The sequence below is a fragment of the Pelodiscus sinensis genome, chromosome 2 (assembly GCF_049634645.1).
Source record: "Pelodiscus sinensis isolate JC-2024 chromosome 2, ASM4963464v1, whole genome shotgun sequence".
Lineage (NCBI taxonomy): Eukaryota > Metazoa > Chordata > Testudines > Trionychidae > Pelodiscus > Pelodiscus sinensis.
The window spans coordinates 221,633,550-221,649,963 of record NC_134712.1 but is presented as its reverse complement, the minus strand read 5'-3'; the positions used below and the strand labels follow the sequence as shown (position 1 = coordinate 221,649,963).

General features: G+C 38.6%; 1 protein-coding gene across 5 annotated transcripts in view; it reads left to right on the top strand.

The window, feature by feature from the left end:
- NEBL (nebulette) overlaps window positions 1-16,414 on the top strand; it is a 416,787-nt gene that overhangs the window by 341,291 nt on the left and 59,082 nt on the right. For 3 of the 5 annotated variants that reach the window (XM_075922490.1, XM_075922489.1, XM_075922492.1), the window contains exons 8-16: window positions 835-942; window positions 3,473-3,577; window positions 6,556-6,660; window positions 7,821-7,928; window positions 9,293-9,403; window positions 13,448-13,558; window positions 13,701-13,811; window positions 14,887-14,997; window positions 15,564-15,674. The exons of the other annotated variants lie outside the window; for them this stretch is intronic. In XM_075922490.1, coding sequence (XP_075778605.1) covers window positions 835-942; window positions 3,473-3,577; window positions 6,556-6,660; window positions 7,821-7,928; window positions 9,293-9,403; window positions 13,448-13,558; window positions 13,701-13,811; window positions 14,887-14,997; window positions 15,564-15,674 — 981 coding nt within the window. The remainder of the gene's footprint in view (window positions 1-834; window positions 943-3,472; window positions 3,578-6,555; window positions 6,661-7,820; window positions 7,929-9,292; window positions 9,404-13,447; window positions 13,559-13,700; window positions 13,812-14,886; window positions 14,998-15,563; window positions 15,675-16,414) is intronic. 5 annotated transcript variants of the gene reach the window in all.

Genomic DNA, 16,414 nt, shown 5'->3' with positions numbered 1-16,414 from the left:
GGTGACCTCCTGAGGTTCCTTCTGGTTCTATGATTCTGTATTCTTGGTAACCTCTAATCTCTCCATATTTGTTGTCAACACCTACCCATTAACAGGTAGGTGTGTTGTGAGCAAGACACGAGAAGTCATTCTTCCGCTCTACTCTGTGCTGGTTAGGCCTCAGTTGGAGTATTGTGTCCAGTTCTGGGCACTGAATTTCAAGAAAGATGTAGAGAAATTGGAGAGGGTCCAGAGAAGAGTAACAAGAATGATTAAAGGTCTAGAGAGCATGACCTAATAAGAAAGGCTGAAAGAATTGGGTTTGTTTAGTTTAGAAAAGGGAAAATTGAGGGGGGACATGATAGCCGTTTTCAGGTATCTAAAAGGGTGTCATAAGGAGGAGGGAGAAAACTTGTTCATCTTGGCCTCTGAGGATAGAACAAGAAGAAATGGGCTTAAACAGTAGCAAGGGAGGTTTAGGTTGGACATTAGGAAAAAGTTCCTAACTGTCAGGGTAGTTAAACAGTGGAATAAATTGACAGGGAGATTGTGGAATCTCCATCTCTGGAGATATTTAAGAGCAGGTTAGATAAATGTCTATCAGGGATGGTCTAGACAGCATTTGGTCCTGCCATGAGGACAGGGGACTGGACTCGATGACCTCTTGAGATCTCTTCCAGTCCTAGTATTCTATGATTCTATGAGTATTCTATGATTTTCACTATTATTATGTAACATTTGGGGATTTAGGAATGGAAAATTTGTCTTAATTTAAATTCCTCAGTAGTTTCTCAATTCTCAGTGCCTCCTTTTAGTGTAATATTTCAATATTGAATGTGTTTGCTCTGGTGGCAGGTTAAATACAAAGAGCAATTCAATAAGGACATGAAGAACCACCAGTATAACCCTCTTGGCAGTGCTTCTTTCAAGCAAGCACAGATGGCATCCATGTTGGCGAGTGATGTAAGTGCAGTTGCTCTGTGTTCAGTCTCTCAGCATGCACATTATGTTGACATTAGTGTCCTGTAAACTTCACAGTTTTCTTGTAAACAAATTGTGCATCTTATTTGATTTACCAAAAAGCAACAGCTCACAATATATATCATATCTTCATCTGCCATAGCAGGAAAATTGAATTAGGAGTTTATCATGGAAATCAGTTTGAAAGCTGCTTGAAAGCAGAATTCGGAACTGGGCCTATATTTTATTAGGACACCAGCCAGATCATTCCTCATTATAATAAAGCATTTCTCCTGCTAATACCTACCAGACAGCCATCCTTCCTAACCCTTTCCTGATTGCAACCATCCTTCAGCTTCCACAAAAAATTTGATGAATTTCTGGGTATGCACATGCTCTGCAGGACCAGAAGATGGAACCAAAGTGCAGTATTTCAATATAGGAGAGTGGTTAAGGCAGTGGTCTGCTACCTTTTGAAGTATGATACCTCTTTTTTAATTTAAGTGCAATCCAGACTCTCTCTCAAACCCAAATACCTTTGCCCCACCTTCTTCGTGCCTCTTCTGCAAGGCCCCACCCCTGCTTGCTTCATCCTTCCTCCCTCTCCCATCCTTCCTCCCTTTCATCAGGCAGGGGCAGAGGTTTGGGGCTCAGGCTTTGGTCTTGGGCTAATGGATTTGGAGTGTGAGAAGGGCTCTGAGCTGAGCCTAGAGCAGGGGTTGGGTGCAGGAGGGGCTCCAGGGTAAGAGTCTTTAAGGAAGTTTGGGTAAGAGTCTTTAAGGGAGTCTTTAAGGGAGTGCTTGGGGCTAGGAAAGGGATTTGAGGTGTAAGAGGGACTGGGGTACATGACTGGGACAGGGATTCAGGATGCAGGATCCAGGTGGACACTGCTTACCGCAGGTGGCTCCTGTGTGGTGGTGCAGTGGGGCTAAGGCAGGCTCATACCTGCCCTGGCCCTGCACCACTCTCAAATGCAGCCAGCAAACTGCCTCCCTCCCAAATCCTGTTGTGCCCCACAACTCCATTCTGTGGGGATAGAATACAGGGTGGGAGAGGGAAACAGCTCCAAGGCAAAGGGCAGGAGCTGTGCAGCAGTGGGGGGAGGGGCAACTGAAGTGCCTGCACTTGATAGCCTCTTCGTCAAACCAACCAAGATCACCTGTCAGAGGCACCAAGATCTACCAGTAGATCCCGATCATCTGGTTGGTGACCACTGGGTTAGGGGATTTAATGTGTGTTACTGCCTTTCAGAATCAGATGGGAGAAAGCACATGTGCCCTGCGGTGCTGCAGTGCTGACAGAATGTTTAACAATGCTTTCATGTGGTTAATAGCATAAATGTGGGCTGTTCTGAGCGGCGCTACTATGGTCCTGGATAACTTACGGGCAGATTGCATATGGCCCCATTGTGGCTATGCAAAGAAAAGGAGGTTGCAATCTTACTCCCTCTTCTTGTGGTTTGGGTGCTTGCCAGACACAGGGAATGCTTGTGCAGTGAATGCTTCTTCTTTACCCTGCAAAGGCAGCTGTCTCCTTTGCCCGAGTCAGTGGAATAGGATCCATAAAATGGTTAAAAAAATCGCCTCTAGCAAACAATGTTATTCTGCTGAAACGTTTAAAATTTAGAACAGGCCTTAGGAAAGAGGATGTTTCATATCATGAGGATCTTAACCAGGGTTTTCTAATGTGTATGCAGGGAGAGTGAAGAAGGGTTGAGTAATTGCATGAAGGATGAATTGGTGTGTGTGCGGGGGGGAGGGAGGGGAGGAGGAGGATATGTGGAAGATTTATGCAGTAAGAAATGAAGGCAGGATTCCAGGGGGACTTTATAGCTTCATTTTCCTGAAGGGGAAACTCAGTTTTCGAAAGTTTGTGAAACACGGCTGTCAGCTATTGGGAATGTATATGATTTGCCATTTCACTGAGTTATTAGGTTCTCTCTTATCTAAAGCACCATTGATTCTTGTTACTAAAAGCAAACTGTATTAAATAAAAATACACAACAAAATACTGTCTGATTGTGTGTTAGCCTACTCTATGTAGAATTTTATATTTTTTGCATACAAGCAGTTGATGTAAATATAATCGGATTAGTAGGAGAAAAGTAAGAATTACCAATGTTTTCTTTTTAATTAACTTCACTATAACAAACAATATAAAAATAAGGATAAATTGTCCAACATTGTAGAACAATATTTTTAAAAGATAGGAGTCATATACATCACAAATACCTTCTTACTTATTTATCTGCCATAGTCTATTCTCTTTTGAAACGTCTCACAAAATCTGAATTAATTAACTTTATGCTTTTGAAATGTATAAGTAGTTACCAAAATATTTGCTCACTAGTGGAAAGGAAGCACTTGCTTTATATTAATGTTTTCCAAATAGTAGTTAATGAGCACCACCTAGTGGCAATTGTACATATATCATACAAACACTTTAATAAGATTTTTATCATGTACAGCATAAATAGAACATGCTGTACATTTTATTTGTCCTCACCTTTCTATACTCTATATTCTATTTTCAGGTGAAATACAAAAAAGATATGGAAAGTCTACACAGTCCAGCTTCAGACCTACCAAACTTGCTATATTTAGAGCATGCTTTAAATGCCAGCAAAATGCATAGTAATGTAAGTTGGCTTTTTAAATTATTATATTTTAATATACATCTAAAAGGCAAATGTACCCGTTTATTTAATTTATTATAGAATGTATCATACTTATGACATTGTCTTCCTGTTTGTTAATTAGTTTTGGTCACAAAATGTTTCTCATATATGTAGTTTTGAAGATGTGGTTCCTTTTGCTTTTTATATTTTACTCTGAATAGGCCTTTAATTCTGCTTCTGGCACAAAATAATGCAGCTATCTAGTTTGAATATGATTCTTCACATTACTCTTCTGTGAACTAAAACTCTCCCTCAATTGCTCCTTTTCTAAGTGCTCCTTTCTTTATCCTCTTTTTTTCATCAATCTTTTTCTCCCTGAGGCATCCCCTTTCTGAAATTAACATTGGCTATCACTTTTGTATTCCTCATACTCATGTCTATAGACTGCCAGGATTTATGCCCTTCTTCACTTTCTCCTCACCAAATTATTCATTCTTGTTTGGCCTAACTGTATTTTTTTTTTAATTTAGTGCATTTAAGATGGATATTTTGTACTAGCTGGTTAAAAGGGCACCATCAGTCTGAACTTGGGAGCTTCCTTCTCCTAGATATTCTGCGTAGCTTTATATTTCCTACTGTCTATATAACTGCCTACACTCACCTATAAAATGTTTTCACCTGACATGATTTTTACCATTCCTTTACCAAACAGTGGTTCATTTTTACATCTTTTTTTACAACTAGATCTCCCTAAAAGTTAACTCTCTGGAATATGCTTTGTCCAAAAGCTGATGGTTTATCTTGGTTGTGATCAGAAGCAAAGAGCACTTCATATCCAGCTCCTGAGGTGTTCACTAGCTATTTGTCAAGTACAAAATATCTGAGGTTATATTTATACTACTGTACACTCCTTACAGTGGTATGTACAGTACATACACGACATGCCTCCCTACTATGGGTATAAATTGTTGTGTGTACATGGTTAGGCATTGCTTTAGCAAGTAGAACAAAGACATACCTGAGACTGTGTTCGATACCTGACTCTCTAGCGTGTCCCCTATCTAAGTAGCTATTTTTAGTGTAATCTCCCGCAGCCTCCTTGCTGCCAGAGTCTTTCTCCAACACAGGGAAAGACTCCAACAGTGGGGAAAGGCTCTGGCAGCTGCGTACTGCTGGTGGCTTTTCCTGCAGCAGGAAGCTGCTGGAACATGTCTATGGCAACAGCTAAAGACTCTGGCAGTGGGGAGGCTCCACTGCCAGTCTTTCCTCACTGCCTTTTTCCTGCCAGAGCCTTTCATTGGTTAATGGAGCATGCACCCTACATACTGCCATCCGTGTTGTGCAATGTAGACATACTGTTAGTCTTTGAAGAACTTCAGTGTCTTGATCTTTCCCTGACTCCACCTCTGTAACTTATTTTTGATTTATTCTTCAGCCTTTTCTTGTGTTTTTCAAATACCATCTTTTTGTTGTAGTTGTTGTTGTTCCTTGTTTCTCCATATGAACTGCAGATCTTTCTTCCAGTCTGCTTCACTATCTAAAATAGCCTTTCTTCCCCTAATGGTCTCAAGATCCATTTTCTTCTATCTTACCTACAGTATGACACATATATCACTGCTAAAATACTGAACTGTTCAATCTCCACATGGCCCATATTTCTTCCCTGAAATGTGTATTTCTGTTCATCCTTATATTGATGTAGCCACACCTGCCACCCGTGGGATATAGTGTAACATACAGGGTGTATTGTACTTCATGTTTTAAGTTGGGTTTTCTGCAAATATTATTTGCATGAACTACACCACAAAAACTTACTTGCAGTATTTTATTGCAAAGATGCTAGTCAAGCTGGTGTTTTGTGAGGATAAGTTATAACATTAGAGGGAAATCCAGAAATGTGCATATGTGCACAAATATACTGTTACAGGTTTTGCGAGATACATATCACTACATATCTGATTTCATATGAGAAATGAGAACAAAAGGTCAGGTTCTGCCTTCAGTCCCTAGATATTTGTTGTGTATCATTTGAAATCTACATTTAAATTTTCTCACACAGCCAATCTGAAATTTAGCAGCTTTTATATTAGCTTAATTTGTTCTAATTGTAAAAGGCTTTGAGGTTTCTAACTGATATTGAATACACAGAATTTAGATTACACAGCTTTGTTTTCATTCAGCATTTTGGGATGAGTGAAATATTTATGTTTATTTTAAAAATACAAATTCAAATGTATAAAGTGCTGTGTACATATTTTGAAGGGATAAAATTTACCAACAGCAAAGGGTGCTCTTGCATTATGTACTTAATAATTTATTTTATTTTATTTGTACCTATACCCTGTAGCATCAAAGAACAGATAACATGGACAAAGTAATAGACATAAGATTTCCTATTGTTAATAATGCAGTATAATGTCAAATTAACACAGTTATTTAAAACTGGTTGGACAAATACAGGATTTGTATTCGTTCAGGAGACCAGTTCTGTGTTTGAAATTTCGTATAGTAATAATGATTTATTCCCTTTCAATTGCTTTTCTAATTTTTTATTTGTTACTTGACGAAAATACTTAAAATACAGTTTCTGCAGGTATTTTTTTGTTACCGTAAGAGAATGTGTAAGTGTTGTGTGACATTTATAATTATTTCCACTAGGAGGCAAATGGACACCATGAAATATGCTTTCTTGCTTTTGAGCCTAAATAATATTCTATATTTTTCACAAGCAAAAATCTTTAATATTTATACAAATATGACATGTTTAAAAAAAAATCTTTTCTGAACTTTGTTTTTTGCCTTTGCTTTCATTCCACCATACTTTATATCTTGTCCACAAATTGGGCTTTTTTAAATTGTTTAAGGTTCAGTATTAGAGCTTCAGTCTTGTTGCGATTAAAGACACTTTCTTAGATTGCTTCTTTTATGCTTACTTAAGTTGCTCTTTAAATAGAAATCAGTCGATTTTATATATAAAAATATTCTTTGCTATGTTTCAGTATGAATATAAGAAGCTGTTTGAGAAAAGCAAGGGGCACTATCATTTTGCCTTGGATACAACTGAACAGATGCATCACAAAGAAAATGCTCTGCTCCAAAGTCAGGTATACATAAATTGTAAATAAACCTTGTCAAGTGACAAAAGCAGCTTTCTTACTGTTACTAAATCATTCACAAATCCCATGACAAACTGCAATGATGTGAGAGGCATATAAAGTGACTCGGGCTGACGTGGAAACAGCCCACTGCCTACATGTTGAATGCTGCAGGGGTGTGGCCTAACACCATATAATGAGAGTGAACAGGGTTTGTAAAAAATTCTTAAATTCAGACACTGTAAACAAATGATAAAACACTGTTAAAAAGATCATGAAATTAAAATATCACCCTCTACGAAAGTAACATTTGGATCCTTAATTCTGAAATCTGCAGTGTCTGATTCTGTAATATTTTCCATATCTTTCTCTGATTTAGGATGAATAGTATAAATGCATATAGCCATACATGAACCTTGTTGATAAAATGAGATATAATTGGAAAGAATGAATGAACTCACAAGGCTCAAAGCATTGGGATCCCAAGCCAAAAGATGTCTGCTTCCTTGAGGCATGAATTATCTAAAGGCATATTACAATGTCCATCACTATTTTTATAACAGATTTTAGGGCCAAATTCAGATGGCCTATACTGCCAACGCATATATTTGAGGGTGGACATGGAACAGAATGTAGGACCAATAGCAGGTCTCTCTGAAGCAAGGGGTTAACTCTGGCTTCCTTCCCTTACCTTGTGTGCAGGTTTCAGGAGAGGATTTTTAAGGACATTAGCTGAGGAGCCACAGAAGGAAGTGTCTGTAGGACATCAGGTTCTAAAGATCTGATTTGACCCCAGGCTTTCATGAGATTTTTGGTTACACTTATTTATGCTTATGGCAGTTTGTTTTGATTTATGGTTTTAAATATGCTCACAAATTATTCTTGCTGAGGAAACGAGATACAGTTCATGTCCCTCATTGTTGGTGTTCTCTAATTTCACTAGTCCTGAGCACTGGAGCATTATGCCAAGGCCATATGTTACTTTAGAAACCGTCCCTAGTTTGGCTACGCCACTCCGCCACAGAAAACTTGGCAAAAACATCCAAGTTAATACCTCTGAAAGGGGGGTTGGCTAAGACAGAATTTTCTTACTCCATCCACATCAAACAGTCATCACATTTGTCATCTATTATAGTTATGGAGAATATTTATTTATTCTGTTTTCTCAGGTGAAGTACAAAGAGGATTATGAAAAATCAAAAGGCAAATCAATGCTGGAGTTCATGGATACACCAATGTATCAAGTTTCAAAAGAAGTTCAAAAGATTCAAAGTGAGGTTGGTGGAATATATGACTGATTTGGCATAATAGGTCATAAGAAGTCAGAAGGGATCAAAACCTGAACTGTGAATTGTGACCTCTTTAAACTGTGGGGACTTTTGGATTCTAATCTGCAGATACAAATCCATGCCTACAATTTAGGTTTCAAGTTCATTACACATGTGGAAGAGACCTATTTTCTGGTTTCAGTTTAGACTGAAACAAAAACTTACCGCAACATCTTGTAGGAGTGTGATGTCATTGAACTTTGTTTGGTCTTTGAAATCCAAACCCTGAACCTAATCCAACTTCTGAACATCACCTCTCCAGCCTATATTTAATTATATCCAGTGCTGATGCAATTCTTGTAACAGCCTTAAAATGTAGAAATAGTAAGAGTAAAACTGGACAAAGCCTATACTAGGCCAGTGGGACTCTAGGTCAGTTTACTTTTTTTCTCTCCTTCCTGTCTGAAACAGAAGCGTGGGTCTTTCATCTTTTTCCTTTCTACTCCTCGCCTAGCCAACCACTTGATTTAATTTCCCTCCTTCTTTGTTCTGTATTGTAGTGAGTGTGTGGTTTGCCTGTCAGTATATAAAGCGTGGGTGGGAATACTAATGGTCTGTGCTCATACTTGAAAAATATCTGATGAAAGGTGGGCAGGGTAGGTCTGTTTCTGGTTTTAAATTCCAGGATGGGTAAGGCTGATAATTGGACTTTAAATTCCAATTTCCTGGCTTTCCTGTTTTATGCAGTTTAAGAAAACCCACTGTCTTTAACATTATTGTCCCATGTGTATCTTCTCTGCTGTGTCCTACCTGCTTCCAAAACTCTGCCCTACAGTTTATCCAAAATGCTGTTTAAAACTCTCTTTCCCCTTATAGCTCTGGTCACTAGCTTTTATACCCTCTTCTGCATCAAGGCCCTGGTACTTGCTCTCATGTTTAAGATTCCTGCACAGTTTCAGTCTTATCTATCTTTCTGGTTTCACTTGCTCCAACTTCCCTCCTGTCTGGACACCTTTTCATTGGTGGCATTCGCTCACATTTTTCTTCATGCTTCTTCTGTCCTGTCCTGGTAACTCTCTCCTGTTCCCTCTTCATCAGTCAAAACCTCCTTGACACAGTTCAGTTCCTTTTCAAAGTACATTTCTTCTAAGAGGCAATTTGGTGCTGATCCATCTAATGTATTTGTTTGTTTGTTTGTTGTTTTAAAATCTCTGATCCTAATAGTTCACTTAGCTTGACCAGAACTTATACAGTATTTAATTTATATTTGAATTTTCAATTAGTGTCTAATTTAGAATCTACTTTCAGTAGTATGTCAGTATATGCCTGTGTATGTATGGCATGCATCAGTAATTGTTGCTCTGTTTCAACAGAAAGTGTATCGCAAAGATTTTGAAGAACAGCTTAAGGGAAAAGCATCACTGGATTTAGACAAGACCCCAGAATTCTTGCATGTGCAACATGTCACCAATCTTTTGAAAGGGGTAAATCAGGAGGGATTTTTTTGTTTCTTTGTTATGCTGTCTATTTGAAATAAACAGACTAGCTACATGCTATTGAGTCATGAACAATTTATGTTAATAGAAATCCAGAACCACTGTGCATCATGGAATTATTAGAACTGCCACCTGCCAACATACTTTAATAATGTATTCCCCATTATTTTACATCTGACCATTTCAGATTATTGCTATATGTAATTTTTGAGATGGTGCTCTCAACAGTATCAATACTTTGTAAAGAATCCTGTATGTATGTATAAAAATTCTAGCATACCTGAGCCAAGAAACTGAGTATTAAATATAAGCAATGTTTGAATGAGCTCTTTCCTGATGTCTAGTGATAAATGAGGAAGGGGGTGACTAGAGAGGTGGACCCTGTTTGCATGAGCAGGCCCTTTCTGCCTAAGTGCACAGCAGATGGGGTTGCTTTGCCAAAATGATAAATTCTGGCTGGTTACAAATCACTCTAGTGTTTGAATGCAGACATAATAAAATGTTGTTACAATAATTGTACAAGTAAAAGGCAGAAGGCCTGTGCTTAGTGTGCTTTAAACCGAACTTCACTTGCTTAGCAGGAGTTAGGATGCCATATACCAGTGTTTCTCAACCAATAGTACAACTACCCTTAGGGTACTCAAGAGAAATCTGAGGAGTACATCAACTGAAATTTGGAGAAAACTGAATTTTTGTTTTAAGTTTTACAGCGTTTTATTATTTTTGCACTTTTTACACCCGAAAATTTCATCGCCCACCTGGCTACGATTAAGTTGTTTAAACAAATGTGTTGCAATGCTAGAAAAAAAATTGTGTGTGTGAAAACTGTAGGTACTGGGGGTACTTATAATTTTTTTTAAAGGGGTACTTTATAAAAAAAAAAGGTTGAGAAACACTGCCATGTACCATTGAGGATAGGAGTGGGTGAGAACAGGAGTTTCTACCTGGTGGTGTAGACTTTGCGTAAGGAGTCCTAGACACCATTTGCCTTGCCTCTCTCTATCATTTAAAGGCAGACTCAACTGAGAACCCTTGTTCCTGGTTGGTGATTCCTGAAGCAGATATCAATGCTGAGCAGATCTAGGGGCTACACTTTGAATGCTGCGTGTGGGCAATGTTGCAACAAAAGACAGCTCAGAAACTGCACTGGCAGTGGGGTTTACCACTATCTGCTGAAATCACAAGTTGCATTTTATTGTAAACAGACTCAGTACTTGTGAGAGGGACAGTATTACCTCTGAGGTGCCCAGGGTGATGTTTAATTTACTCAGATGGGGGCACAAGCCAGTTCTATTTCATACTGTTAAGAGATGCTACATAAAAATCTCTGAGATAGGATTTTGGAAATGGCTGACTATACTATTCTCAGAATATTTGCATAGGTGACAGGCTGGCAGAATTCCCTTTTGAATAATGGCTTTAATCAGGGTTGGGCAGTAAAAAAGCAGCAGCCCACAAGGGCTAGTTCCTAGTGGGCCATCATTACTATGTTTATCTGCACTTCTGCAGCTATAGGACGAATGCAGCGCTCAGCCGGGGATTGCCGTTTGTGGCCAATGGGATCAGTGGGAAGCAGAGTCCCAGTCTACGCTGCTTCCCACTGCTCCCACAATTAGTCAATAAGGGCGCCTCCTGGGCTGTTGCTACACTTCAAAGGAGAAAGTGCTGCGGGGAACATGGGGCCAGCAGGACAGTCCCCTGCCGTCCCCGTGCTCCCCACGGCATTTCAAAGCAGCAGCGCCGCATGGAGCCCTTTGTCAGGTGGGGACTCTGAATCCCTAGCTGACTCCAGGCTCCATGTTGCAGTGCCCCTTTGAAACACCATGAGGAGCCCAGCGTCAGGCTTCATGTGGCATTTCAAAGTGGCAGCACCACATGGAACCTGGGGTCAGCGGGGGAGTCCCTAACTGACCCTGGGCTCCATGTGGTGCTGCCAATTTGAAAAGCTGCATGCAGTTCGAAGCCAGCTGGAAACTCCCAGCCAGCCACGGGCTGTTTTCAGAGTGGCAGCATTGCATGGAGCCTGGCGCTGCTGCTTTGAATTACCCCCTTCCCTCCCCCTCCCCCGTTGCCTCTTTTTGATAGAGGCAGCAAGGGGAGAGGAAGTGACTAGTCGTTCACATCCCTACTTGTCATTAAGAATTAACATTTTTAATGTTTATTTAAAGCAGAATTGAAAATGCGAAGTTAAAAATATTTTTTAACCCTTTTATTTTTAAATAAATGAATAAGTGCATCCCAGCTTTTCTATGGAAAAAAAAATAAGGTCCTATTGACCTACAAAGTTTCTTAAGAAATCCTGATCTAAGCTGGTATGATGTCATCAGATAATATTGCTTTACAATTCATCCTGTGGTAAAATGATTTCCTCCCAACAGGTCAAATTCTATTTGAGCATGGTTCAAGATAGTTTCCTTTGGCACTTAAGACATTCTCTTATTTATTATGTCAGCCTATTCCCCAAGGAAATGTCAGTTTGCATTTTTCCTTAATGGAGTCCTTTAAATGATTTCCTATCCCTCACCTCTTTAACTTTCCCCTCCCCATCTAAGAAACAATCCTATGTTTGTCAAAGAGAAGGAGAATATGAGAATTAAATCAACATTTATACACAAATTTAGACAATTGAGTTTCAGATAATGTTATCCCCAAGTTATCTAATATCTATTCCAAAAAACCTAAGTCAGATAAGCCAAATTATTAATATTTCTTTGCCATGATGTTCTTTCAAGTATGTATAGCAAGTTGTTCTGTAAAGATTCATATTATTATTTAAGGAAACACCATGGTTTAGTCAAGTAAGAGAAATCAAAGTTATTTAATTTCTTAAATAGGTAATAAGTTCTTCATTAATAACATAATACTTTGTTACATAAAAAGGCAATAAAACAATGTCTGTTCAGTTACAGTCTGTTTTGTTGGTGTCCCCTTGAAGAGAGCACTCAGACAGATTACATCTGTTGTTACAATGAGACCCACTTCCTGTAAAATCACAACTTCTTTGGGAGAGAGAGAGAATTTAATTACTCTCCATATTAATGGGAGGATCTTCTTGATTAGGGTAGATGATCCTGACAATTTACTAATGTTAAAAGAAAGCTTCTTTGATAATGTGTGTGTCCTTTTTTGTTTGCCTTAAATGAAAGACTTATAAAAGGACAAAGGGTTTTCCTAAATTATATGAAATTCAGTGAATAAATGAAAGCTTTAATTCATTTATTCAAGAAGCCAATTGAAAAATATTTTCTTAAAATCTCAGTATGTCTTTAAACTCACTCACCATTTTTAAAAGGGAGTTCAGAGAAAGTAATTAAAAGCCTTACATTTGGATTAAAGCATCTCTTTGCTGTACTATCCTCAGTTCACATTTGCCATCCTCTCCTGAGTTCCTGGATGAGCAGCCAGCAGGCCACAGCAGCCTCCTGTGTGCTTTACATTTTACATAGAACACTTGGATGCAGTAGTGATAGTTCCTAAATGCTGATAGATACTATCTCAGTACAATGTCTGAGGAAGATTGAAGTCAGATGGTGGGAGTACTGTGGAACATAATTTATCAAATAGGCAGGTTACCAGCTCTTACTATAGTTATTTAGGACATCTATCCTAATAGTAATGCCATTAGGAGAAGGGGGCTGAAAGTATAGCTTTCTAGCTACCAACCTATAAAGCTGCCATCCACAGGAAAGCCCACAAAGCAAAGGGTATTACAATAAATACATATGAAGATCTGCAATTCAAGTCCCCTAAACTGATGAAATAGTACTGGATAGAGGGGTTGGGGTGGGTGGGAATGTTTTTGAAGAGCACCGCAGCAAACTGTAAGGCTAAATTTAAAACCTTTTCACTTTTGGTGCACCCTACCTTTTGATTTGATAATTTCCAATTCTGTTTTAACTATGATAAATGTACTTCAGCTAATTCATATTTCATAGAGAATTTCAAAGAAACCCTTGGAATACTTATTAAGAAGAATATCTTTTCAAGATCTTGCACACAACTTAAAGTGGAGATTTTTTTTTAAATCCTTAGAAAGAGTATAGAAAAGATTTGGAAGAAGGGATGAAAGGAAAAGGACTGACAGTGTTTGAAGATACACCGGATTTGATTAGAGTGAAAAATGCAGCACAGATACTAAATGAGGTATGTTTTGCTAGAGAAGATTGTTAATATAGTAGAAAGTTCATTCTTTACAATGCATCCTTCAGAAAATAGTCTTAAGTTTTTGCATAATTGAAATGGAAATACTGTATGTTTTAAAACTGGTACAACCTATATTTTGCAGAAAGAATATAGAAAAGATCTGGAAAATGAAATAAAGGGGAAAGGAATGACACTAGTTCCAGACATTCCTGACATCCAGAGAGCAAAAAGAGCATCTGAAATTGCTAGTGAGGTCAGTGGATGAAGCATTTTAAAATACTGTGTTTTTTTACTCAGTTTATGGATTGTTTCAGTTAGTGAAAACAGTATTAATTTTACTTTCTGCTCTAAGTAAAAATAAAGCTGAATATAGTTTAATTAGTTTTTAAAGAAACATTTGCTGAAGATTTTCAAAAAATCTTGTATTTTATTTTTTGGAAATGGATATTGGTACATACTGGCAAACATCTTGCTACTTACATTTATGTGTTTGTGAAAGCTATTTCCCAAATGCAAAGCTGTTGCTGAAGGACTATTTTTGCTTGTACTGTGACCTTGAAATTTATTCTCTACTCAAGGGATGGGCACAGGGGTCTGCTTCCACAGAAAAGGTTTTGGGATCTGGGCCTCAGGGGTGGCCCAAGTTCATATGTCAGTTCCCTAATACAAAATCCTGGGATTAACATCAGATCATGTAAATTTAAATCCACTCAAAGTCCTGCTTCTTCAGTGGCCTTCTGGGAAATGGCACATGTATTGTGACCAGAGTGACTGTTGGTGCATAGGGCCTGCCCTGCTTGCTTCAAGTTAACGAGGATACATCTAGCATGCAGTCTGTTCTTTTCTCTGTCTTTTTAAAACGGGGAAGCCAGGCAAAAACATCTCCCAGTCCATCCTCCACAGGAGAGGAAAAGCAATCTGTCCACTTTTCACAGGTTATATTTCATTAGTAAGTTACAACTTTCTTGGTACTAGGACTCACTGAAAACACCTTCATTAGATTTGTACCATAGATCTTTCAGAAATAAAATATATTCTTAAAGGCAGATTTATGCTTGTATTGGGCAGACAACGCATGTAGCTTGTCACATTATATTTCACACTTTTAAAAAAATTCTTTGGAAGACAGTCACTGCTACTTGTGTGGCCATATTTTCAGGCAATATTTTGGTAGTTGCAGTTTTGCAAATGTAGTGGAATAGCTCCCAAAGCTTTACTCCTACTTCGGTTTCCTGTCAGTTCATTTCAGGGTTAAGGTTGTGCTTAAAAAATGGAGAGCGAGTTTAAAAATCTGGACTATAATTATGTTTGAAATTATATCTTCACAGAAGGAATACAAGAAAGACCTGGAGACTGAAATTAAAGGAAGAGGCATGCAAGTTGGCACAGATACTCCTGAGATGCAGTGGGCCACAAAAGTTTCTGACTTTGTAAGCCAGGTTAGTACGGTATTTAGTGAAAGCTTTTAATTCAACAATAAGCTATTTTGATTAAGAATCAGCACATCAATAAATCAAATGTGTTAAGGGTTCACAAAATTCATGGTCATGAGCTGGTTAAAGTTTGCTATTGCACATTCCATTTCCTGGGAAAAAATAATATCAGCACCATGTTTAGGAGCTGGAGCTGCTATCTTGACTAGCTTTTGGGACTTAAATAGGATGCTGCTTGTTTGGCTTGGACTAGATGATAAAAGGATGCAGAGATAGGGAAAATGCTCAAGGCCTTGATGTTGCACTGTCAGAGGAAGTGATTCATATCAATGCAAGCCTCCAGTAAGGACTGTGAAATGGAAAAGAGAGATTGAGATTAAAGGCTGCATGAAATTTTAGATAACTGTTTTCTTAAAAGAATGTTTTAAACTGGCAACAAGTAGAGTATAGATACAGTAGTAGGTACAAGCCACAAAGCTTATGTTATTAATAGAAAAGCCATTTAGTGTTATAAGGATGCTATTCAGTGAAGGTGCACAGATGAAAGCATGATTCAATTTTATTTTACACAGAAAGAATATAAGAAAGATCTAGAAACTGAAATCAAAGGGAAGGGGATGCGAGTGGGCACAGATACCCCTGAGATACGACGAGCCAAGAAAGCTTCTAAAATTGCAAGCCAGGTAGGTACAGAATGAAACATGTACAATATATTTAAAGTAAAATACAACAAGACTTTTAAATATATGTAACTTTAGTGCACTCATAGCCAAGATGGAGTCTGCTCTGCAGGCAACTCTGGCCAAGAGAAGGCACATGCAAGAGTATAGTAGGGAAAGTCCCTTCAGCACCTGTTCCAACAGCTCACCCCCAGAGTGGAGACACACACACTGGGAGAATACAGTGTATATAAGGAAAGGAAATATTTATTTACAGAGGGATGAGAGGAGAAAAATGGGTAGAAATACTGGGAAAAGGGTAAAATAGGGTTGTATTCAACACAAGACTCCCACAGGACCAGTGGTACCACACTGTGAAAGGACAGACACAGAACAGTGTGTCTGCACAGAGTTCAGAAGTCCTGGGCAAAGTTCCAATCCAGTGGTGAGTTTTGGGTGCTCCTGGGAGTCGTTGTTGCCAGTAAACGTTCCCCAACAAACCTTTCCGATGCCCTCTTCTTCCATTCTGCAAACGCACACAGAGTGACAACCTTTCCTCTTTACTAGCTAACAGCCTGTCTCCTTATTTCCAATGTAAAGTCACAAGCCCCAATACTCATGGCCCCATACAGTATTGAGCAGCAGGGATACTGGGTCTAGCTACAGTTTGCTTCTCTCTGGTAATTCTTTTCTGGCACAGTGCTCTTCCTGGCTTCTGTCCTGGATTTCCCCAGTCAATGCTTTCTGTCCCTTTCAGGCTGATT